General features: G+C 40.0%; 1 protein-coding gene across 8 annotated transcripts in view; it reads right to left on the bottom strand.

The window, feature by feature from the left end:
- Nucleotides 1–26,032, bottom strand: part of DDR2 (discoidin domain receptor tyrosine kinase 2) — a 163,738-nt gene that overhangs the window by 47,789 nt on the left and 89,917 nt on the right. For 5 of the 8 annotated variants that reach the window (XM_005541125.5, XM_005541123.5, XM_045398524.3 and 2 more), the window contains one exon: nucleotides 17,104–17,212. The exons of the other annotated variants lie outside the window; for them this stretch is intronic. In XM_005541125.5, coding sequence (XP_005541182.1) covers nucleotides 17,104–17,185 — 82 coding nt within the window. In that variant the 5' untranslated portion in view covers nucleotides 17,186–17,212. The remainder of the gene's footprint in view (nucleotides 1–17,103; nucleotides 17,213–26,032) is intronic. 8 annotated transcript variants of the gene reach the window in all.

Here is a 26,032-nt window from a genome sequence, read left to right on the forward strand (position 1 = left end):
TGTAAGTCAGATCATGAAACTCTTCTGCTGACACTATTCACTATAGTGAAGACATGGAATCAGACACCCCCTGGCTGTCTTGGACCTTGTCCTTACCATGAGCCACACTGGCCTCCTTGTTGTTCCTCAAACACACTAAGTATACTTTTCCTTCAGGAATTTTAATGTGCTGTTAAGTATCTAATTCAGTAAAGTAAAATAGAGTTGAGAAAAGAAAAGTGAAATACCACACTGCCCATTCTTTCGTATATTAACATCTCTGAAATCTGGATGCACTTCACAAGCAAATAGTGTCATAGTTTAACTGGCAGTAGCTTTTTTTTTTCTTTCTTAGAGGCACATAAAGTAATGATGCATCTTAGAGTCGTGAGTTGCTTAAATTCAGTAAAATGCAGTAATGATGATATCCATTTAGAAGCATGTATCAAGTGTCAGGCAATATGATAAGCATTTTCCACCCAATATTTCACGTTTCCCACTAACAGGTAAGTTTTAACTGCAAAGGCCATTCATCGAGTAAATACTAACTCATCTTAGAACTTGGCTCTAAAGCCTGTAATTCCACTGAGCACACAACCCTTGAAAATCAAGACTTCACATCCACTTCTGGTTCTACCACTTATACCATGTGCGATCTGAGCAAGCTCCTGGCTCTCTTTGGGTCTGTTTCTTCATTTGGAAAGCAAGGGAGTTCTATTAGGCTTTCTGTAAGGCAGTGGTTCCCAAAGCCAGTCCATGGACCAATAGCATTAGAAAAGCCTAGAGAGGTTTTAGAATGTATGTTTGTGAGCCTCCTCTTAGAGATTTTGCTTTGGTATATCTGAAGCTGAGCCCAGTAGCCTGCATATGTTTACAGTCCCCCAGTGACTGTGCTGCATAGCCAGGCTCTGGCCCAGGTCCCTTCAGCCTGGACGTGTAATGGTTCTCTGGGACTATGCTGGTCACCAGAGAAAGTCACACTGACAGTCCCACTGGGCTTTCATCCCTGGCTATCATGCATCTCTAGACACTAGGCCATGAATGCAATGAGAGCCTCTGCTTCTTGGAACATCTAAAGTAAACCAAAAATAGGGAATGAGGGTTGCGTGAGGTGAATCATGATATTGTTGCAAATAACTTCTCTTCTAACGTACTGCTCAGTCTGAGAATAGCAACTAAGGAGTTTTATCAGAGCTGCTGCTGCTGCAGCTGCCTTTATGACACACTTCAGTTAAATTATATTTCTTAGGCATTGAAACCCTTTATATTTTGTGCCCTAACTGAACCCATTCAGGAATTTCCCTATTTAACAGATGAGAAAAATGGAGCAAAAGAGAGGTGAAGTGTGTGGGATGGGAGGGTGGGGGTAGATCCACATAGGATATTCTGCTATGTGGTTTCAAAGGAGTGCCTGTTTCCTTCCTGAAGGCTCTTTGATCTATGTACTATGATTGCATTTCAGTTACCATTTAGAGCTGTGATCCTCCAAATATGCTTCCAGGACCAGCAGCATCAGCATCACCTGGGAACTCATTAGCAATGCTAATTATTAGTCTCCATTTGATCTATTGAATCAGAAACTCTGGTGGGGTTGCTGGGAGTGGGCAGCGAACAGTGTTTTAACCACTCCTCTAGGTGACCCTAATGCAAAATCAAGCTTGAGAACTAGAGGAAGTAGGGGAGGACATGAGGCTTCATTTCATGTAAATAACTTGCTACATGTGTCAGCGCTCCCCTCCTCCTCAACTCCTCTAGCCCTTCCAGCTTACAGAGGGTTTAGGTCAACAGTATGGTGGACAGCAGCATGGCAATGACATTGATGAAAAATGGAAAGGCTCTCCCTGAGTCAGCCTCTGCCTGGAGACCAACATAGAATTCTTGGAGAGGAAGAGTTCAGGAATGATAGGTAACATGTTACTCTCAACAGGAGGAAGTCAAAGAATGAGAAGCAAGCTTGGCCTTTGAGAATCATCCAGTCCATCAGCAAGTTCTACAAATCCTATCTCCTGCAGTCGAGTCCAGCTGTTTCTCTCCTCTATTCTTCCTGTGCAGTGCACAACCTCCACGACCTCCCATCTGAGCCACTATAATGCCTTCTAGCTCTTCTTCGTCATTCCTCTATCATCCCTTCTCAACACAACAGCCCAAATTAGCTTCCTAAAACTTTATTCTGTCATGAACTTTCTAACAGGTTTCCACTCTTGTTAAGAAAATGTGACCCATGAGGTCCACATGATCGGGTCTCAGCCTACACTCTGGCCTCATCTCTGGCTACTCCCTGTTCTTTGCTTTCTACCAAGCATGCTGACCTTATTTCAGTTCCTGAATGCACAAAGCATCTTCCAGCCTCAAGGTCTCTGTGCATGATGTTCCCTTTACCTGGGATGTGCATCCTCCCTCCTTCACTCACTAGCTCCTGCTCATCCTCCAGCTGTCAGCCAGTCACTCCCCCAAGGAATTCCTCCAAGCCCCCAGCTAAGTTAGGAATTTCTATTACATGCTCTTATAACACACTGGTTTTCATAACACTTTTTACACTTGTCATGTAAATAATTGCTTAAGTTTTGTCTGCCCACTCAACAGTATGTGTTATGAGGTCAAGGATCATGTCTATCTTCCTCTGTTGTATCTCCAGTTTCTAGTAGGATGTCTGGCATTAATCAAGTGCTCAATAAACGTCTGTTGAAAAGTGATAAAGGAAGTGTTTTCTGTTGTTCATCATTATAAGTCTTAAAAACAAAGTCCCAGGAGTTTGGTCAAGGGTAGCCTTGGCTAATAGTGTTTTAGCAGACAGCAGATACAGGAAACTTCCTTGTAAGTCTGAGTCATGATATATTTTTTTGCAATCTATCTTTACCTGCATGTATTTAGTTAACAAATGTATTTCTTTTATGAATATGTATGTATTTATTTAATAAATAAGTTTTTGCTGTGTATCAGATGTTCTTCTGAAGATACAGTAGTAAGCAAGACAGATAAAATAATTTATCTCATGAATCTTACATTCTGGTAGGGGAGACAGAAAAAAGACAATAGATTTTTCATAATCAAATACACACAATTTGATTATGTATTTGACAGTAGCTATTACTGGCTCTTCCTATTCAGGTAGTGTGACGAAGCTATGCAAAATACTAAAACATGATATGGGATAGAAGTGCTGATGGTGTGTAGGGGGGCTCTTTTAAGTAACAAACTTCAATGAAGATTTTCTGTTTCTCTTGTGCTTGTTTACCTCCTTGTTGAAATTGTGAGCAATTTTGAGAATAGCAATCATGTCAGATTCTTCCTTTTCTCCCTCAGTACCTGCCAACACACAGCATCCATGAGATGTTCAACACACATCTGGCAAATAAATAAGTAGATGAAAAAGCAGAGAGGGCTACAAGTATTGCACACAATCTCCAGACAACGAAAGTTAGGATGGAGGTCTAGAAATTGGGACAAAGTAATATAAGGATGAGGATAGACAATTCAGAGATAAGAACTTAGTAAATCAGCAATAGCCACATTAAGAAAATAGGCAACGTTTCTCAGTGATTCAGTATGTCCAAGGGCCTTAGAGAAAGGGCACAGGAAAATGGACAAGATGATCTTGGATGACCTTTCTAATCCTACTGAATCTTTGGAACCAGGAGAAGCCCAGGGCAACCAACGTGGCACTTCTCAGCTGTACCAGTGTGGTTTTCCCATTGAATGTGCCTATTTTGGGTAAACTCTTTCTGTGGAAGGGATTTCAGCCAATAGTCAAGACTCAGAACTGGCAAGTTGGCCCAAGTCCTAAATGTCAGGTCTCCTTGCTTTCCCCCAACTCCACTTCCTCGTTCATCAAATCCCACCAGTTTGTCTTTGTTCTATTATGAACTGTAAAGAAGCATGGAAAAGTGGGGAATGGCAAGGGAAACAAGAGACCCTGCAGCAAAGAAGTGTCTCCTGGTTTTTCCTGCTGAGTTGTCTTAGTGGTTTTCTGATGCTTCCGCTACCCAACAATCTCCTGGACAGAGAAGCCAATTCACTCTTCCAGCTTCCCAGAGTGGAAAACTACCAGCACAGGCCGTGGCAGGCCCAGCAGGGAGCTCCAACCCTCCAAGCTCTAGTAGGGCCTGGCAGGCAGGCTGAGGAGAAGCAGCTGCCACCAGTCCCCAGCTTTGCAAGAATTATTTTTCATACTATCCTGCCAAGGCTGACAGTCTGAAAGGGCTGCTTGTTCCATGATGTTTACCATCTCACCACTAGCTCCAGACCACGGGCTCCCCGTCAATGAGTGTCCTATATGCAGCTTCCAGGAAAACACACACATGGCCCACATGAGGCCTGAGGTGCAGAGACCTGACACCTTGGCCTCTCCGGGCCCAGACAAGACTGACTGGGGGGCATTATTGGGGTCAGGGGTCCCAAGCCAGTCTACAATCTAAAGGGATATCTGCAATCATAAAACTTTGGAGTCCAGAAGCAAATTTAAGAAACCAATCCCTCCAATGTCTCCATGTTAAATATCAGAACCTCTGAGGCCCAGAAAGGTGAACTGACTTACTCAAGTTCACACAGAGAGCTAGGGTAACCAGGACTGAAATTCAGGTCTCCCGATCCCTGGTTCTTCCTTCTCCAACCCTAGGCTACCGTGGTATAGTTCTTCCAGTTTCTGAAAGGACAAAGTAGTCCAATTAAAGAAGCTGTCACAGAGGCTCTGCTTCCCACAAGTTTCACAGAGCAGGCTATTTCAGACTGGTCCTTTGTGCAGATAAATATTGACACAATGGGATTCCACAGTGGGGCCAAGAAAGATTATTTGGGTTTCTTTCTTCAGCCTACAGGGCTATTCTTTGGGTACAATGGTCACCCGGACCTCTTGTGCATGTTGAAATTCCCCTTAGGAATGGACCTTTAGGATTGCAGTTTTCCTGGAAGCCCAAAATACTTTCCAGAAACAATTCTCGCAGAGCCCCAGAAGGGCAGTCCCCAAGCTGTAGTGGGTTTCAGGGTACTAAGATAGGGATCAGATAATGAATTCTTCTTCCTGGTTAACAAAGTCAGTGAAGCTTTCATAGTAAATAGTACGTCCTTTCCCCAACAAGAAAGTAAGTTTAAGAGAAAACTGGGTAGCTATGAAGATCAGGAGTGAAGAAGAAAACTGAGGCCATGGTGTGGAATTATGGAAAGTGTATATTTAAGACTTGGCTCGGCCACTTCTGAATTATGGGATCCCACTACCAGTTAGTTACCAAACCTCTATGAACTTCAGTTTCTTCATCTTTAATAATCCTGCCAAGCCAAGGTTGTTGTAGAGATTTAACATAATGTATACAAAGAAGTTAGCATACTTCACAGAATGTAATGGGGCTCAATAAATGATATCTAGGAGGAGAAGAGAGAATCATTTGTTTTAAATATTACATTCAATCTTTCTTAAATAATTCAAAGGTTTTATGACCTTAGAAAGGTTACTTAAGCTTTCAGCCTCTCAATTTCATGGTAGTAATGGCACTTGTTTATAGGCATGCCATAAGGAATATACGAGTTAATTCTGTCAAGCACATAGAGCACTAACGTTCAATAAAGTTAGATATTATTTGTTTTTTAATTATTTTTACTTTGACTCATTCAGTAAATTTTGGAGTCGGCTTTCAAAGTTGCATAAGATAAAAGGAAAGAAAGAAAAGAAAGAAAGAAAGAGAGAGAGAAAGAAAGAAAGAAAGAAAGAAAGAAAGAAAGAAAGAAAGAAAGAAAGAGAGAGAGAGAGAGAGAGAGAAGAAAGAAAGAAAGAAAGAAAGAAAGAAAGAAAGAAAGAAAGAAAGAAAGAAAGAAAGAAAGAAAGAAAGAAAGGAAGGAAGGAAGGAAGGAAGGAAGGAAGGAAGGAAGGAAGGAAGGAAGGAAGGAAGGAAGGAAGGAAGGAAGAAAGAAATTTGATAAAGGAAAAAGAAAATAGGAACAAGATAAGCTATAGCTAAAGTTAATACAGAAGGTGTACTGCATTTGGTTCTATACCACTGGCTGATGATAAGTTTCAACTTTGGCTCTGAGCTTCCTAGAAATCAAGTCAAAAAGTAAAACACAATTAGTTAACATGAATCGCAGTGGCAACAAAGTATAAATCCACTTTTTATTAATGTCTCTGTTTCTAGGTGGGATGGAGTAATGTACAGTAAGTAATCAGTGCTCCCTCTAAAAGTAACTGGAAGAGCTAAATAAAATTCATAAATCATCTACTTGAAGGAATCTGATTGTTTCTAAGGCAATGAGAATGCAGAGACCAAGACTTCAGAGAAGGGAGAATCTCAGAGAGGTGAGGGAACTTCTATAGCCACTTTCAGCCATTTGCCCATTTGGAGCAGGGGCAGGAGGCTGACTCCAGGTTTGGCACTAGCAGAGGGTCGCAACGGGACAAAATCAGCAGAGTTTTTGAGGGAGACCTGGTATCCCTCAAGCATGCAGCATATCTCACTCAGCACATGTGCCAAATGCTGGGGCTACGTGGAGGAGGAATGTAAGGAGAAGCCCTCTGACGAGGTGAGCTGAGTTTTTGAGAGTTGGACAAGACACAGATTAGAGTACAGGACCTGGCGGGGAGAGAGAACATGGAGATTTTAAGCAGCACTGGAAGACCAAGAATCCAGGCTTATATCCTACCAGCTACCCAGAATGAAGACACTCTGCTCTGCTTTCGAGGTGGATTTGCCCCATGCCCAAGCCCAGGGCTCCTCCCATGCCAATACATTTCTCAAGTTAGCAATGCCTGTATATAGACAGTACACATCATTGCATACTTCCTATCTTTAATATAAGTTACAGGAGCCGAAAGATTGAATCTGACTTCCTCCCTTGAAATGCCAATCATAGGATATTTACATATATTTGAGTCAAATTCAACCACACTTTCCTTTAAGTATAACAATCAAAATGCTCCACTTGTGGCCTTTAGGAACAAACATGAAGGCCTCCCCCTACCCCGCAGCCCCGGGCTGCTCTACCTCTTCAAGGAGATGGGCTCTCCCAGTTCTTTAACACTAGAAGGTTGGATCCCTGCTGCTGCACTTTAGTAGCTTCAGCTAAAGCGGCCTCGGTTCATTATCTTCCCTCTAATTTACTCACTCCATACTCAGCATCTCATCATTTAAAAGGATGATATTCCTAAGGGTTCCTTCTCAGCTTCACAACATCTTTCTGAGATCAAGTCTCACATGGCATCATTTAGATCTTTTTTGTTTTGTTCTTTGGGAAACAAACAAACAAACAAACAAAAGGCCAGGCGCGGTGGCTTACACCTGAAATCCCAGCACTTTGGGAGGCCAAGGTGGGCAGATCACCTGAGGTCAGGAGTTCAACACCAGCCTGACCAACATGGAGAAACTTCATCTCTACTAAAAATACAAAATTAGCCAGGTGTGGTGGTGCATGCCTGTAATCCCAGCTACCTGAGAGGCTGAGGCAGGAGAATCTCTTGAACCTGGGAGGCGGAGGTTGCAGTGAGCCGCGATCACGCCATTGCACTCCAGCCTGGGCAATAAGAGTGAAACTCCGTCTCAAATAAATAAATAAATAAATACAAAGAAGCCTGGGAGTTTCCTTAACTTCCTTTCCCCCCCCCCCTTCTTATTCATCAAACATTTGTTGATTGCCTATATAAGCCAAGCACTGTCATAGGTGCTAGTCATGAAGACACAAAAGATTATCATTACACCAAAGACAAAGACCAAAATCATAAAAATCTCTGAAGCAGGAAAAAAAAAAAAGTTGCATAAATTTTTTTAACAACTCATCACCTCCCACTTAAGTTCATAAAAAAACCTCACTGATTTTAGTGTCTTAACTTCTACTTTACTGTGTATGTGTCCAAACCACTGAAAAATTCTGTGAGGGCTATCTTGCCACATCCATGCTCTTCAGAGACCCACAGGCCAAGACTAAGAGCTAAGTCAACAATCACACTATTCTCCCCAGAAAAAAAAAAAATTAAAAATTAAAAAAAAAACTATACATATATATATATATATATATATATATATATATATAGAGAGAGAGAGAGAGAGAGAGAGAGAGAGAGAGTAATGGATACGCTTGACCTGAGCACAGGGCCCTACATCCCTTTAGAGTTAGGGTGGCCAGAGTTCAGGACCGTTAGAAGCTCCATTCCCCAAAAGCAACTTTAAGTCTGTCTTGGGGACCACAAAGGACCTTAATGGTCACGAATGGAGTTTTTTTCTCTTTCTTCCTCCGGCATCATCTGCTGGATAGAAACTATTGTTTCATAGTGTTTATTTTCATTTTCTTCTCTTCCAAAAGTAATAAGTCACAGTCTTTGATATTTGCATGTAACTTTTCAAAGCCCATTTATTTCCATTTTCTCATTCAATCCCCTTCAGTAACCCTATGAAGTTCAGAGAGCAAAGTTTATGGAATCCCATGTTATAAACGAGCAAAGTGAGGTGCAGAGATTTACCTAAAGTCACAAAGCTAGATAGTGACAGAGCTGGAACTAGAATCTGGATCTCTTGATCCTCATTGTCATTGTCTAGTAACCGTATCACATGGTCATCACACACTGCTACCAGCACACACACACTGTTTATAGTATGATCCCTAGGGTCCAGAATCACCAAGCTGGGGAAGAATCTGGACAGAGAGCCCAGGGAGGATTATTGCTTGTCTAATTTTTAGAACGCGCTGGTCCCAGGATTTGTTGAAATGTGATAGCAAAAGGAACGTGCACCCTTGGAAAGACAGCAAGGCATAGCATTATGTTAACACCAGGTGAAGCAAGGCCTTTGATCATAAGGCATTTGTCATATACTGAATATCCCAAGACTATATGGTTCCTACTTTTGGTCCCATCCTACCCCCACCTTTTCCCTCATGACCCCTCAATAATCACTATCCTGACTCTTGTTTTTCTATTTGTGCCTCTGCGGCTTTTCTTTGGCTCAAAAGCTTTCCCTTCCTCTTTTCACCTAGCCTAGAAAATTCTTTCAGCTCCAGCTAACTCTCATACCTTCAGTATCTCAACTAGCACGACACCAGAGATTTGACCCGATTGGGTAAAATGTGAACATATTTACATATATATTTATGGAATATGTATGTACATATATAAAAATATATATCTAAATATAGATATTTATATAGACATATATGTTCACGTGTAACATGTAACACGTGAACATATAGATAGATATATCTATATATACATACATATATACATAAATATACACACATATATATTAAATATTTATTATAATGTTTATATTGCTTTTTATCCTGTATATATATTGTTTCATATCTTTTTCCTATTTTTTATCTGTATCAATGTTTCTTACATACTTATATCACTATACTGTATATTCTGATCTTATAGACTTGAAGCTCCTAGAGTTCTTGTCAGCTTTCAGAAAAAAACATTAATAAGCAAATATGTGAAGCACCAGTCATGCACGGCCCTAATGGCCCCAGTGCCTGATTTCCATAGTAAGCAGGGTCCCTGTCTCCTTGTCTGCTCCTGCCAACACTGTTGTTCTTCTGTAGACTCTTAGTCTTTCCACATGAGACCTCTGAGCAAACCTGAGCTCTGCAGGTGGTTGTGAAAACTGAGAGGTCCAGAGAAGGGACTTTGTGTGAAGCTCATCCTGCAGTCCCATGATCATGTTCCTGGCCCCAAAGTTTAGACTCAAGGAGACTAGGTCTCCATGGGCCTCTATCCCTACTGACCACAGAAAAAAAGTGGAGCCTTATTTTTTCTTGCATTACTTTTAGCTCCTGTGACTGCCTTTTACAAGTTAGGAATCCAGGCCTCAGAATGTAAAACAACAGGGTAAAGGCAAAGTTTTAGGGTATGAACCGGGAATTCACCTGGCTACTTTGGATGGAAAGCTGATGATGCAGTAGATGCATTCGGAACCCTTTTATCCCAAGATACAAAGCCCAGGAATTAGGAGAAGTCTGCCCTCAGAGAAAATGAAATATTTTTACAGTTAAGTTAAAATATAGAGAACAGTATAGAATAATGGAAAGACTAATGAAGTCTGCCATTATCACAGCACAATATACAAAATTAAGGAAGAGGACAGAAGTTCTAGCACTTATTAATCACATTCTGTGTGTTTGATGCTATGCTAGGTACTTTACATATATTCTCTTACTCTTTGTAACAGCCCTTAAGGCAGCGATCAGTGATAGGTGTCAAGACTGCGGTTAGAGAAGCCAAAACTCTGACCGTGCTCTCCCAGCAAGTAGGCAAAGACTGATTAGGTCCAGTAATAGTGTTTTCAAACATGTTTCTTCCCATCACTTCATGTCCCTAAACCTCAGTTTCCTCATTCGTACAAGATTAGATTAAATCAGTCATTCTTAGCCTTTTCTGGAACTGGTCACAGAGTCTTTTGAGCATCTGATAATAGAAAATTTTTTCCTTCTGCAAATGTACTTTTGTTTTCGTACATTAAGTTTGGAATGCAATTTCAGGGGATTCACAGGTCTCTGTAGCCCATTCATGGCTGGTCCATGAATCTGGGGTTCCTCTGCCTTGACATTCCTTGAGTCTCACACTCCACAGGCAGTAGAGCACAGAGGTCAAGAGCATGCTTGTGGCCGAGTGTGGTGGCTCATACCTGTAATCCCAGCACTTTAGGAGGGTGAGGTCAGGAGTTCAAGACCAGTCTGGCCAACATGGCAAAACCTCTTCTCTACAAAAAACACTCAAACTAGTTGGGTGTGGTGGTGCATGCCTGTAGTCCCAGCTACTTGGGGAGCTGAGGCAGGAGGATCGCTTGAGCCCAGGAGGTCGAGGCTGCAGTGAGTCATGTTCATGCCACTGCACTCCAGCCTGGGTGACAGAGCAAGATGCCCTCTCCAAAAACAAACAAACAAAAAACTATTAACTGATACATTGTTGGAAATTTGAAAAAAGGGGATAAAGAAAAAAGAAGAAGTAGAAGAAAAGAGCATGCTTGCTGGAGCTGGATCGAATCCCAGTTCTGCCACTTAGCTTTCTCTATAACCTGGTGTGAGTTACCTAATGTTTCTTGGCCTCACTTTCTCCTCTGTAAAACTGGAATAATACTACTACTATTATGTAATAATACTAATACTAATAAGGTTATTGTGAGGATTAAATTTGTTGACACCACTTAAAATGGTACCCAGAATATATTAAGTGTTCATTGAATATTCTTTGAATTTTGAATTCTCTTTTTCCCTATTCAGCACAACCAAGGGGGCTCAAGGGGCAGATGAGTTTCTGTTTTACCCACAGAAAGACTCTTTTACTGGCAGGAAGGATGCCAAAGGCAACTCTCAGGCGTCAGCCTAGACTTAACAAACACACAAGCAAGAAAGAGCCAATCTGGGCAGCTTCTAGCATTGCTCACTTAAGATAAATTTAACCAAAGAGGTCTTTTGCCAGCCTTTTATGTCTTTGTCTCAGGGCCCTGTTCAGGCCATCTAACACACAGTCTCCCCTACCACCCACCCCCCACACACACATACACACAGATCACAACACTAGTACCTCAGGCCTAGTTTCACAAACCTGAAACTAGCATCACCTTCTCATTAACAGACAAGGCCACATAAACCTTCTCAGCACATCTCTGGGAACATGAATGATGAGAACCCAGGGAAACAAAAGTGAGTTTCCAATTTGGAAATATGTGTAGGTGAATTAACACATAGCAGCCTTGGTGGAAGACAAGGGAGAGGTGATAAAGGGACAATCTGGTGCAGAAGGGAACTAAAGCATCCCTGGTGCTTCAGTTTCTGGGTAGGGGTAAGTTGGCCCTGCAGGGCTTCTAGCTCCAGCCTTCCTCATTTAGCATAATGAGACTAGGTGTGGGCACTGTATATCCTATTCATCTGACTCCATTCTTTGGCCTCAGGCTGTCCCTCAAACCTCAATTACATCTCACCCCCATAAAGGTACATTGGAAGTTGGTTGCAGAAAGGAAGCCATGAGGCTGCGCAGATACACATGATTTTTAGATAAAGGTCACTTCAGCACATCGCTCCCTGAGGGCCCAGGTGGAAATCACCTGGGGTTGGGAGACAGGTAGCACTGCGTCCTTGTCTTAGCTTTACTATTAGCTAAATGTAGAGCATGGGCAAATCACTCACCTGTTTTGACTCTATTTCCTCATCTGTAAAATGAGGAAGAGTGACTTAGATATTTCTAAGGTCCATTCCAAAATGAATAGTCTAGAAATTCTAGTTGTCTGACCCTAAGAACTCAATGACATGTGGGATTGATGCTGGAAAGAACAAAAACCATAGTGGTGCACCTAAAATAAATTTGGGGCCAGCAGGAGAAAAGCTCTTCCTCTCCTAATCCCAAACCCTGAATGGCTTTGCCACTCTTTTTCAAAGTGGAAGCATTCTGAATACCAAAAGGGGACTCCCACCCCAGGACTCTGAACTGGTAGTAAGTTGCCTGCTTCCTATGAGGGGAAAGTGTGAGATGAAAATGGGAAGTCCCAGCACTGCCGTGCTCCAGCTTTGTACCATGGATCCTAAAGGCCTGGTTTGCCTGTTGAGAAGAAGAGATGTTTCTCCCTTTCCTAACCACAAACAATTGTCACAGGCCAAGTCAGGGGAGTGAGAATAAGCACCCCTGTACTTTTTATACACAACAGTCCTCTAGTTGGCTGAGTGGGTCCCAGGGCTTCAGACCGCTGGGCTAGAATTTCAGGATCATCAGGATACTTCTGTTCATCCTCCTATCTGGAAAAACGTAAGGTGCCAGTTCCCCACCAACCATTGCAACAGTGGTTTTATGACCCCTAGGGGAGCCTGACACTGGTGTACACTCAGACAACTACTGCAGCCCAGTATTTTAGTACATGATTGTGGAGTCTAAAGAGGTCCCTTTCCCATGGAGATACCCTTAGTTCTCCTATCAAGTTTGGCAGTCCCAGCCCAAGTTGGAAATAAGGGAAAACTTGACTCAAGGATCCCACAGAGGAATGGATCCCCTACATAGCACTGCTGGCTCTCTCACTCATTACCCTCCACTAGGAGCCCCACATGTTCCTCTCCCTCCTCTCAGCCATTGCATATGCTGTATCTTCAGCCCGAAATGCTACTTCTTGGCCCCACCTCTAGAGCAAAAGATGCACTGGAGCAGGGTGGCTTGTAGCACTATGATGCTCCTGCAGGTTAGGCTAGGGCAGGGTTTCTGCACTCACCTGCCACTAAGCAGAGTTTTAGGGTTTAAAATTTTTAAGTATTTATCAGTCACTTCCTGTGTGCTTTACCCCAAAGGCAAGATTCTCCTGAAATTCAGACTTCACATCCCTGAGCCTGGGAAGTGGTAGGGAGTTGGAAACAAGTAGTCTTTCTTGCAAAAAACAGCCATGCAACTTCAGGGGCTATACCTCCAAGCCCAAAGCCCAGCAAATCTTCCAGTATGTGCTATAAAGTTCTCACACCATAAAAATCACAGCAATTTTGTAGCGGGAAGGGTACCATGGATTATCTAATCCAACTTAATCTTACTACAGGCGAAAAGATTAAGGAAGTACAAAGAGACACATAACAACGTCCTCACTGTCACACAATTAATTTATGACCAAGTCAGGATTATAATTAGGGTTGTTACTCAAAAGTAAGCTAAATACTTTTTTCTAAGTTAACTTCAAATCATTCATCAGAACTAATAACATTGCAACCATCTGTTGATTTGTAGAAATGATTTTCAGAAATTATTGGGATGATTATTTGTTTGATTTGGATGTCACTAGCTAAATGGTATTTCTGATCCATGATTTGGATATAAGAAACTGCCTCAAATTCTTCCAGTAACTTCCCCCACTGGATGAATGATGATTAGGTTCCAGTTCCTGGTGCACCGTTGCAGCTGGAAGATAGGTGAGAACACTGCCCACAATTCAGGACTATGTATATACAATTTCATGTCAGCATTTCCCACAAAGTCTTGCATAGCCTACGCTGCAGGCCCCATTGACAATGCTGCCTTTAACACTGCCATTACTGGAAATGCCACTAACACCACGTGCCTCACTGCCTGCTTTGCCAAAACTCAGATGCTTTAGAACAGTGAGCCAAGAGCTCTGCTGCCTTCGTGCCTCGGCCAACTATCTCTGTCATACCACCAATACTCTGCAGCCTCTCTGGATGACACCAGTGAGACATTTATGATTTAAAATAGTAGAGAATTTTAAAAATATAAACAAGATTATTTATCCTCTCTTGGTATCTGCTGAGATCCCAAGATGGGTATTTCATATCATATCATAGTCAATGTTTCTGCTATCAACTAAATCATGCTAATACTGAAGGCTTATTGACCAATAGTCACTGTAAAATCTTCAACAATGAGCTTCAACTAATTATTATTTTATTTTTATTTTATTGAGTTTAATGCTTAGCACAGTAACTATTAACCAACCAATATTTTATATGTAATAACCAACTAAAATGTTTCGATAATTTAATAATTGGTTGCATAATGGATTTGCTTATAACCCAGTCTCCTGGCTTAAGTTCTATTTGTTATATCATGTGGCCTCCCTATGGGAAAAACCTAACTGGCCAAGAATTTACTCAGTCTTTCAGTGCCTTCAGTTACCTTTCAATACTTTCGGTTATAGTCAGTCTTTCAGTTGACACCAGTAAGGACTCCTGAAGAGTCATCCTTAAATCAACATGCATTTGTTATATGTTGACTTTATGCTCAGCAGTGTGCAAGCTATAAAATTCCATGAGCCTCAGGATTCATTATAGACTCTTCATCACGGATAATGAATGAAAATTTCTCATCTGCCTCAAACACTCGTCTCTGGTTTGACTTGGTAAAATAGAAAGAAATGGCAGAGGGAAGGATTAGTCCTTCAACATGTCCTGTTTTCCTATAAAGGTCTTTGCAAATCGAGATGTCTGTTTCTTTTTCCCTGTCAGAAAGAGCCAACAGAAATACCTGACACCAGAAATAGAAAAAAAAAAAAAAAAAAGTAAGATGACTATTTGCTGTCTTCAAACAGTCCATTTCCTGTTCCAGGGCCACAGTGTGGACTCTAACACAGAAGATTAACTCTCCTGGTTAGTCATTTAAATGTCCTCATGGTATGCCAGTCTCCGTGAGTATGCTTACCACCAAAACATCCCACCACTCCATGCACTCACAGCACTCTTCCTTGGAACTCAGAGCATGAAGAATGTAGTAGGAGGCAACCAAACATCAACAATTGATTGAGAGGAATACAGAGCAGAAAAAGGAAAAAATGGTACCCAAGTTAGGATCTGAGATGCAACAGCTGAGCTTATTATGAGAAAGTAACAAGGCACTGGGCTTCTTCAAACAATTATTCTTTGATTTTAAGGAGTTTTGATTGTATTTCCTATTGAAGGTATAAAGAAAAACCCATGTACATGGAACTTTTGTGGAAGGAGGAGAGCAAACATTTCACAAATGAACCCTTATGCTATGAAGAGGACAAAATTAAAGCACCCTCTAGAATCAAAATATAGCATGCAACAACTGGAACTCACATATACTGCTATGGGATGGTAAAATAGTAAAGCACTTCAAAACAATTTTTGGTATTATGCAGAATAGTACATCATATGCTACACATATGAAAGTTCCACTTCTAAGTGTATACTCAAAGGAACTGAGTACTTATCTCTACCAAAAGTTTTATACAAGAATAATTATAGGAGCTTTGTTCATAATGGGCCCAAACTAGAAATTATCCAAATTCCCATCTACAGTAGATTGGCTACATAAAATAGTCAAAGTAATATACAACAATGAAAATGAATAGTTGACAACTGCATGCAACAGTAGGATGAATCTCATAAACAAAATGTTGAGTGAAAGAAGCCAGACACAAAGAGCATTTATGCATCATCTAATTCTGTGTATATAAGTACAAAAATGGGCAAAACTCATCTATGTTGCTGGAAAGCAGGATAATGGCTACCTTTGGGGGGTGGTGAGAAAAGTTACTGGAATGAAGCATGAAGAGAGCTTCTGAAACGCTGGTATAGTTCTGTTTCTTAATTCGGGTACTGTTTAGATGTGTTCAGTTTATAAAATTCATAAAATTCAACACTTAAGCTGTGTATACTTTTCCATGTTCATATTTGTGGCAAAATGAAAAAAAAAATGACTCCAATTCTTCTCCAATACCTGCATCCCAGATCTTTACCATCTAATTTTTTGTGCTCTCCCACTCTGACTCTGGGCTCGGCCACATGAATTGCTTTGGCCAATGAGACGTAAACACGATTTCAGCAGTGACTTGAAAAATGTTTGAATATTCTGGCTTCTGGTCTTGTTCCTGTGCAATTTCCAGGAAAACATACCCAGGCTAGTCTGCAGGAGGATGAAACAGAGCACAGCAAAGTTGCCCCATTCATCTGTGCCGCGGCCATCCTAGATGAGCCAATAGCCAGCTGACTCTCAGTTATGCTTGAGTGAATCAACACAGAATAGAGAACAGTCCAAACTAGTCCAGCTAGGAGCCAAATAAATGTTCATTTAAAGACATTGAGCTTTGGATAGGTTGTTAAGCAGCATTATTGTGTAACAAATAATACAATTATTTACTTCCATTTAAACTTTAAAAGTGCATGTAATACAACATAATCCCACAAAATTAGGCTCAAAAGATTCTCCTAACCTATTTATTTTGAGCATGGCCACACCCTAGAGGAAAGAGAATCTGCCTGAGATCCCACAGGACCAGGATCCCAAAAGCATAACAGGACATCCAAGCAAAATCAAAGCCTAAGACAGCCAGAAACAACTCGTAAACCAACCTGAAGAAGTTCTCTAAGACATCTAAAAATTCTGTCCTGTTTTTCTCAGAAGATGCAGAAGCAAATGGTTGCTTCTGCCACCTCCCATTTTTTAAATGCCCTCTTACTGCACCCTACTCTATATAAGAAAATCTTTTACAATATTCAACAGGTTGTATTAAAATACATATATATATGTGTGTATATATATACGTGTGTGTGTGTGTATATATATATAAAATATTAGTTTTTGTTCCTATTTCACCATGGAGAAAGAACTTTGTAGACCCTCTTGGCAGCTTTTAGACCCACCATTGAACATTGGTGGGTTTTAACATTCTGCCGGTCTTCTAGCATATAACTGAGTAATAGCCATGTTACCTGGATTAACCTGAGCTTTTGCAGAACTCAAGATAGGCAGCAGCAGGAACAGCACCAAGAGCATTCTGGGAATCAGGATCATCTCAGAAGATGGTGTTGGAACTGGAGTCTGCCGCCAACCAATAATGCAAGAAAACAGAAAGGGAAGCAGAGGAAATGAGTGAGGCAGATACTGCCAACATGAATGAATACACTTCTCACAGTTAATTTTGTGTTCCTGCAGTGTTTATTTTTATATATGGGACTTCAAATCATAGACTTTGGGAGTTGAATGGCACATCCAATAATCACCTAATACAAGAATTTTCAAACTCTATCAGATTGCACACTCTTGAAATTTAAATTAGCAAAACTACAGTCAGACAACAAAGTTTTCCTAAGATAAATACTTACCCAAATGGTGAATAATGGCAAAGTAAAACTTATATTTATCATGTAAACTGATGTTTTCAAAATCTTAATACTGATTCCAATATTCAACCAAGAGAAACATTCAATACTTTTAATGTTTGCCTTTCAAAACATATACGTTCAATATTTATCCCGATTCATTATCTCTGGAGTGATACCTGGGATTCTGTATTTTCAGGTTTCCCCAGAATGATTCATATGATAATAGATTAGATTTGGAGACATCAGTATGAACTCATGTTTAGCTTAATAAGGATACAAATAGTTACATACGGAAATATTTGTAGACATGTGTATATGTCTGGGTTAGTATACACACATATGTTCCATCCGCTGAGAGGGCCTAGAGGCAATGACATCCCAGTAGCAATGAGAAAACCTAGTGCTCAGATCTTAATTTCTAATAACCATTCTTCAATAAAAGGAGACAGGATTCCTCAGGAAAATGGCTGATTCTGGGAATGGAGCAGAATATACACAAGATAGACTTGGAGTATTTTTAGTGCCAGAAATTGAGAAAACGTACATGCAAAAAGATTATGGGGGATGTCAAAGGGACACAGTAACCCACTTAATGAGTTCCCCTTCCAAAAAAAGTAGTACTGAATTATAAACCAAAGAATAAAATAAATATCCATGAGTCCATGCTGCTATAAATTAATGATTGAATAAACAAATGGGGAGAATAGGCATATTTCCAATGCAAAAGAATTCCAAATAATTTATGTAGATAATCTGCTCTTAAGGAAATGAAGCATTACTATCTCCCTTCCCCAGCTCCTTAAGAGTTAGTTGCATGTAGTTACTTTGTCCCAAGAAGTACAGCGTAAAAATGGAGAAAGAAAAAGTGTCACTTTTCAGTGGAGGAATCTGACAAACACTTCCTCAAGACAGGGTGATCAAGGTTAACACCAACACTGATAAGTCATATTGATGGTATGTGTACTTGATATTATGTGATGAAAATGACACTTTACCTCTGTGGTCTTCCACCCAAAAACCTATTACCTCAGTCTACTTATAAAAAAATCACCAGACAAATCTCAATTGAGGGAAATGCTATAAAGTTTCTGTTGAGTAATGCTCAAAACTGTCAAGGTAACTAAAAACAAGGAAGTCTGAGAAACTGTCACAGGTAAGAGAGCCTAAGGAGACATGATGACTAAGTGCAATGTTATATCCAGACAGAGGACATTAGGGGAAACTGAGGAAATCAGAATAAAGAATGGACTTTAGCTAATAATAATGTATCCCTATCAGTTCATTCATTTTGACAAATGTACTATGTTAATATAAGATGATAATAATAGGGGAAACTGCATGTGGGATATACAAGGATTTCCTGTACCAGCTTCACAATGATTATGTAATGTAATCACAATGATTATGTAAATATAAAACTGCTCTAGAAGGCCAGGCACATTGGCTCACGCCTGTAATCCCAGAACTTTGGAAGGCCGAGGCAGGCGGATCACCTGAGGTCAGGAGTTCGAGACCAGCCTGGCCATCATGGTGAAACCCCGTCTCTGTTAAAAATACAAAAATTAGCCAGGCATGGTGGTGAGTGCCTGTAATCCCAGTTACTTGGGAGGTTAAGGCATGAGAACCACTTGAACCCAGGAGGTGGAGGTTGCAGTGAGCCGAGATTGTGCCACTGCACTCCAGCCTGGGTGACAGAGCAAGACAAAAACAAACAAACAAACAAACAAACAAAACTGTTCTAGAACACAAAGTTGATTTTGATTTTTAAAAAAATTCCCTCTGAGTAACACTAATAATCAAGCAAGCATTGGATGCACTGTTAGAAATAGTATGTGACACAATATTATAAAGAAAGAAAAAATTCTCTTAAGCTGGAGTGATTAGGGAAGGCTTCATGGAGAAAAAAAAAAATCTGATCAGGTTCTTGAAGGATGGATGAGACTTTAATAGGCAATAACAGGGGTGGAGTAAATAAGAGGATGACATGAGTAAGGCACTTTCTTTTTCAGGAAACAGAAGTTTTCTAAGACAATTTCTAAGCAGTATAATACTGACACACCCAGAGGGGCTAAAAAAAATTAAAAAGAAAGCAATATAGTCAGATGGTTTTGACTGAAGAGGATGGATCCAAACAAATAAAACACAGAAGATTTAAATGACCCCATAGTGAGGGGCTGAGGGGTGTGTGATCCACAACTACAAAGGGTGATGAGCTCCATAGTTTCACAGCATTGATTTGGATAAGATGAAATACATGTCTCAGTGTTCCTAGCTACTTCCAGCAGCAAGAACACTATTTCCATAAATAAGTCCCTAAAGAAACATGTCCAGAGAAAGAAACACACAGGTGAATCCTGGAGACATTGGTCTTGGCTATAGTTGAGCACTAACACATGACCATAATCCAGGATGTCCTTCCAGAGCGACCCGAGCTCTTTGTAAGCAGCCATTCAGTAAGCACTGAGGCCCAGGACTGCCCTGGCTCCCCGCCCTCTCCTAGCAGCCTTTTGCAGAAGAGTCCTAGAATTCTCTCTCTCCTGTGGCACCTCTCTCATGGGTTACTGGCCGTAACTTCCTCCCCTCCCCAAAAATTCCTTCTGCAAAGAATATCTCCCACACCTCATTTCCTTTCTTGCCTTCACCAAAACACATACTTAATTTAATTCTATTGGATCCTTCACAACATTGTTATAAAATTATCCATTTAATCATTAACTTCAAAATGGCTCATTCTTGTATTGCCAAAGTATTACTTTATATTATGTACAAAGTATGTGCTCAAAAATGGTTTTTAACTGAACTAAGTCAAACTTACTAAGTGTTCAAAAAATGTTAACTAATTTACTTTTTGAAACTGTTGCTGGGCTTCACACTACGAATCTCCAAAAGCAGTAATTATTTTTCTGTTTTGCTTAAAATTAGATGACTGTCAGCTAACAAACAGAGCCCTGTAAAGCACCTAGAAGTATTATACCTATACCATGTGTATCTACTGCGAATCAGAGATGTCTCTTACAATATTCACAGTAACTCAGTGAGTTTTGTTTTCAACAACAGGGGAGCTAAGGAGAAAGAGGTTAAAGCTGATCAGGTTACATACCTGATAGGTGACCAAACTCATATGTGAACCTAAGGCTGGTGTTACTTCAAAATCCACATGAGTTTTTGTTGTTGTTGTTGCTCCTTCTTTTGTTTTTGCTCATCATCGCACTATATCATCCTTCGATCTGGGCTCCACCTACTTCACCAGAGCTGCCCTTCTCCTCATCCTTTCCACCTCAGTCACACTGGGGCTTCTTTTCTTTTTTCTTCCATTTTCTTTTGCCTAAGGACCTCTGCCAAGAACCTTCTCTCCTCTCTTTGCCTAGTTCAGATCTCCACTAAATGGTCACTTTCTCAGTGAAATATTCTCTGATCCCCTTGATTGTTACATACTCTAAAAACATGTTTCTATATAGAAATGATCATAGTTTCTCACTATATATTCATTGCTGTGATTGTTTAATTTGTATTACCCCCAACACACACAAGCTCCATGTTCATTTTATTCACTATTGTAGTCTCAACACTACCAGAGTGCCTGGTAAGTATTTGCAGAATTAATTAATGATTGTCTCGAGCCATATATTCAGTGACTACATCTGGTCATTTTAAATTTCATGCCCTAAAAGGAAGTATCTCCAAAGCTTATTGTGAGCAGAAAAACCCTTTTCTGCACCTTTGAAGGAGTCTTTCCAAGGGTTCAATATTTAAACAATATGACATGTGAACAGAACTCAAAAGAAGCATGTCAAGGACTTCTGAAAAAGCCCTTCTCTACCCACTTCTTTAGTTAGTAGTAGAAATCCCTTTGGCAATTTATTTAAGCCTTAAGAAATAAAACGCAAAATGCAAACACCACTGGTCAAGCCACTGGCCTTCATTCATTCATTCAGCAACTATTTTGTAAACAGCTATTAGGTGCTATTACAGGTGATAAGCACATCAGTAAAAAGGCAAAGAAGGTTCCTGCCAACATGGAACTTATAGTACATAAGCAAACAAGTAAATGAAGAAGAATTTTAAAGAAACATATCTACATGGAAGAAAATAAAATACAGTAATGTAATACAAAGGGAATGAGACCTATTCTAGGTAAGGTGGCCAGCAAAGGCCTCCCTGAGTATGTAATTGGTATATAAATAGATAAGCAGAATATTGAAGAGAATGAACAACCCAGAAAAGACTCATGAACAAATGGAAATGTACCACCTGAGAAAGGGAGCATTTAAACTTGGTGAAGAAGTTTCAGATGCTTTAGTAGTCGACATAGGCATGGGCAAGGACTTCATGTCCAAAAGCAACGGCAACAAAAGCCAAAATTGACAAATGGGATCTAATTAAACTAAAGTGCTTCTGCACAGCAAAAGAAACTACTATCAGAGTGAACAGGCAACCTACAGAATGGGAGAAAATTTTTGCAATCTACTCATCTGACAAAGTGTTAATATCCAGAACCTACAAAGAACTCAATCAAATTTACAAGAAAAAAACAAACAACCCCATCAAAAAGTGGGCAAAGGATATGAACAGACACTTCTCAAAAGAAGACATTCATACAACCAACAGACACATGAAAAAATGCTCATCATCACTGGCCATCAGAGAAATGCAAATCAAAACCACAATGAGATACCATCTCACACCAGTTAGAATGGCAATCATTAAAAACTCAGGAAACAACAGGTGCTGGAGAGGATGTGGAGAAATAGGAACAATTTTACACTGTTGGTGGGACTGTAAACTAGTCCAACCATTGTAGAAAACAGTGTGGCGATTCCTCAAGGATCTAGAACTAGAAGTACCATATGACCCAGCCATCCCATTACTGGGGATATACCCAAAGGATTATAAGTCATGCTGCTATAAAGATACATGCACACGTATGTTTATTGCAGCACTATTCACAATAGCAAAGACTTGGAATCAACCCAAATGTCCATCAGTGACAGACTGGATTAAGAAAATGTGGCACATATACACCATGGAACACTATGCAGCCATAAAAAAGGATGAGTTTGTGTCCTTTGTAGGGACATGGATGCAGCTGGAAACCATCATTCTCAGCAAACTATCGCAAGAACAGAAAACCAAATACCGCGTGTTCTCACTCATAGGTGGGAACTGAACAATGAGATTACTTGGACACAGGAAGGGGAGCATCACACACCAGGTCCTATTATGGGGAGGGGGGAGTGGGGAGGGATAGCATTAGGAAATATACCTAATGTAAATGACGAGTTAATGGGTGCAGCACACCAACATGGCACATGTATACATATGTAACAAACCTGCACGTTATGCATATGTACCCTAGAACTTAAAATATTAAAAAACAAAAGCAAATGAAGGTGTATCTACACCTCACAAAAATGAAGAGCCCAAAATGTAAAGATGCAACCATAAGAATATTTCAAGGAAAATCTAGAACAATTTGCTATGACCTAAAGATAAGGAAGGCCTGCACAAATAAGACATGGAAAGCAAAATCCAGAAATGAAAAGAATAATAAATGTTTCCATCAAAATTCAAAACTTCTTTAAGATCAAAAGACATCATAAACATAACATGTAAACAACTGGCAAAGATAAATATTTGAAATTGTATAATGAAATAACTTCTAGTATAAATAATCTCTATAAATCATTTTTAAAAAGCCACTAGAAAAATGGGCCAAGTAAATAAAAAGCATTTAACAGGGGAGACAATATAATGCTGTAAACATCTAAAAGTATTCAACCTTGCTAGTAGTCACAAAGACAAACATTAAAGCAGTAGTTGAATGCTAATTTTTATCTATCAGATTGGCAAAATTTTAAAGCGTGATAATATAAAACTTGGCAATAAGATAGGCAAATGCATACTCTCATACTCTGCTGCTGGATATATAAATTAGAAGATAATTTCAATAAAAATACATATACCATGATGTATATATCCCATTTATTATTCACCCTAAAGAAAGACTTGTGTGTGTACACAAAGAGGCATGCACAAAAAAAGTGCTTTGCAATATATTTTTAATAACAAAAACTTAGAAAAATGTCTACCAGTAGGATAATGTTATTAACTGTAGTATATTCCTACTGTGAAATGCTATGCAATCGTAACAATGAATATATTAGAGCTACTCGCAGTTACAAGGTTTGAAGCTGATGACATGTTTTTAGGTGAACAAGGTTGCAAAGTTTATGTAAAGCACACTATATATTTCTATGAATAGATACACACTCATGTACATTTATATATATATAAGATCTGGAAGATTAAACACCATGCTGACAGTAGTGGTTCCCTCAGAGATGGAGTTAGGAGATGGACTGCTGCATTTGTCAGAGGAGATTGTGAATGGTGATCAAAGGGAGACTTTAGCCTTATTTGTAATGTTTTGATTTTCAACAAGGAAAATGTGTTCCTTGTTAATGTCATTTATATTAGTTTTTCTGATGAAACCAAACAAAACATTTTTCCTGGAAACAGACTATCAGAATCTCAAGGATGCTTTCTGTGCATTCCCAGAGTTGGAGGTGTGGGGGGAACATGTCATATACTTCAAGAATCACTTGTTGTATTGGGAGATATTATTGGTTAGCACACCTTGCATGTGAAGAGAGTGGAAAAAGAAAACAGTTGAGAATCACTGCCTGTTTCTATTTTAGAATTCCTGAACTTCATCAGTTACTTATAGATGCATTATATCATTGAGCGTCACCACAGTCCTGTGGAGAGAAATTATCATCTCCTTTTGACAAAGTAGAAAAGTACAGCCCTCAGTCCCTTCACCCTCAATTGAGGCTGTTTTACCTGGTCTGACTGCTGCTTCCCATTCATTGTGCTGAATTAGAGTTTGCTTCTTTACCTGTCTTTCTCTCAAGCCAGACCATGATTCATTGAAGGTCAAGGATCTTGCATATCTCTACATTGAAATGAGATTAATTTTGACTTACTTGGGTCACTAAGTTAGAAGACCACAGAGTTAGAACTGGATCCCAGTTTCCCTGACTCCAAGGTCAGTGTTTCTAGGCCCACAGCCCAACATTTACCAAAGAACATCAAGGAACACGTGACTCAGAGAGAATATGTCCTTTGTAGTAAAGAACCCACTTCCCTCTTCACAGTCAAAATCCTCTTCCTTAGCCAAGCTGGATGGACATTCCAAACTGATTTCAAAGGAAGTCATGGTTCAGGACCTCCCAGATCTGACAAAAGACCGCCAACTCTCCATCTCAGGACTGCCTCCACTGGGATCTGGACAGGCCATGTGTCAAAGCCACCGGTAAACCAGGAAGTAAAATGGAAGATCAGGCAGACGGGAGTGTGGCAGCCACAACTAGAAATTAGCAGCACTCCAGTAAAGAAAAAAGCAAGAGTCTGAGAGGTTAAATGTCTCACAAATTATCTCTGCACTTGGATGAGCTTCCAAAAGCCTTTTTCTGAGACACATTCGGGCCAAATCATGGTGAAAGGGTAAGTTTTCTGCACATTCTGCCTGAAACACTGCCAGTCCATTGCCAGTCCATGTACGGTTCTTATAAGCAGGGTTTGCTCCTACCTATAAGAACCTCAATGAATATGTGGCTCATGGATGAGCCAGGAATATGTGGGCATCCTAGGTCAGCTCTTGGCTGTACACACATGACACTATATTTTTTTTCCAACTGTCTTAGCAATCAGATCATTTCCCAAAACAAGCTTCACACTAGTGCTCAGATAGGATGGTATGGGGACACAGCTAGGAACCTTCGGAGACAAGTACTGAAATGATTTTTGACCTGCGAAGTGAGAAAGAGTGAGCAGGAAATTAAAGTCTCCCTCCTGCCTGGTTCATACTCCTGGTGATCTCAGAGCAAGCCCCAGCACTCTGTACTGGTGGAAACAGCAGCCCTTCAGTGGTTCAAAACACAAGCCCTACTGCAATGCAACGTCTGTTTCTTGCTTTAGATCTAAATATACATGATAGATTATATATGTATATACATACATATGTGCATATGTGTGTGTGTGTATATATATGCGTTTGTGTATATATGTGTATGTGTGTACATATGTATATTTATATATATATATATTTAAATGATATAGATATGAAGAGAAACACCTTTGAAATGTAGCTATAATAGTGAACTACATTTCGCTGGGAAAATAATCGCCATAATTTCCACCCCAGTGATAATACAGAAAGTAAGAAGAGCAGGCAACTCCTGGATCTTTTGCTCTAACAAAATGGAAAGTTTGAGTACCTCCGTTCTTCCCAAGCCCCTCAGGAGTGACCATAACTCACATATGGTAGAGCTCTTTTTTCTCCAAGTCTGATCATTAGCAAAAAACAACTTTTTCTCTGAAGCAGAACTAGGGGTATATCTCACTTTAAGAAATGCCTAAAGTTACCAAACTCATACATCATGAAATGTTTATCTACACTACAGAATAGTTCTTCGCAAAAGGATTCAATGCCGGTAACTTTGAAAAACAAATCCCACACAGTACATTTAAAATA

Source organism: Macaca fascicularis, chromosome 1 (genome assembly GCF_037993035.2).
Source record: "Macaca fascicularis isolate 582-1 chromosome 1, T2T-MFA8v1.1".
Lineage (NCBI taxonomy): Eukaryota > Metazoa > Chordata > Mammalia > Primates > Cercopithecidae > Macaca > Macaca fascicularis.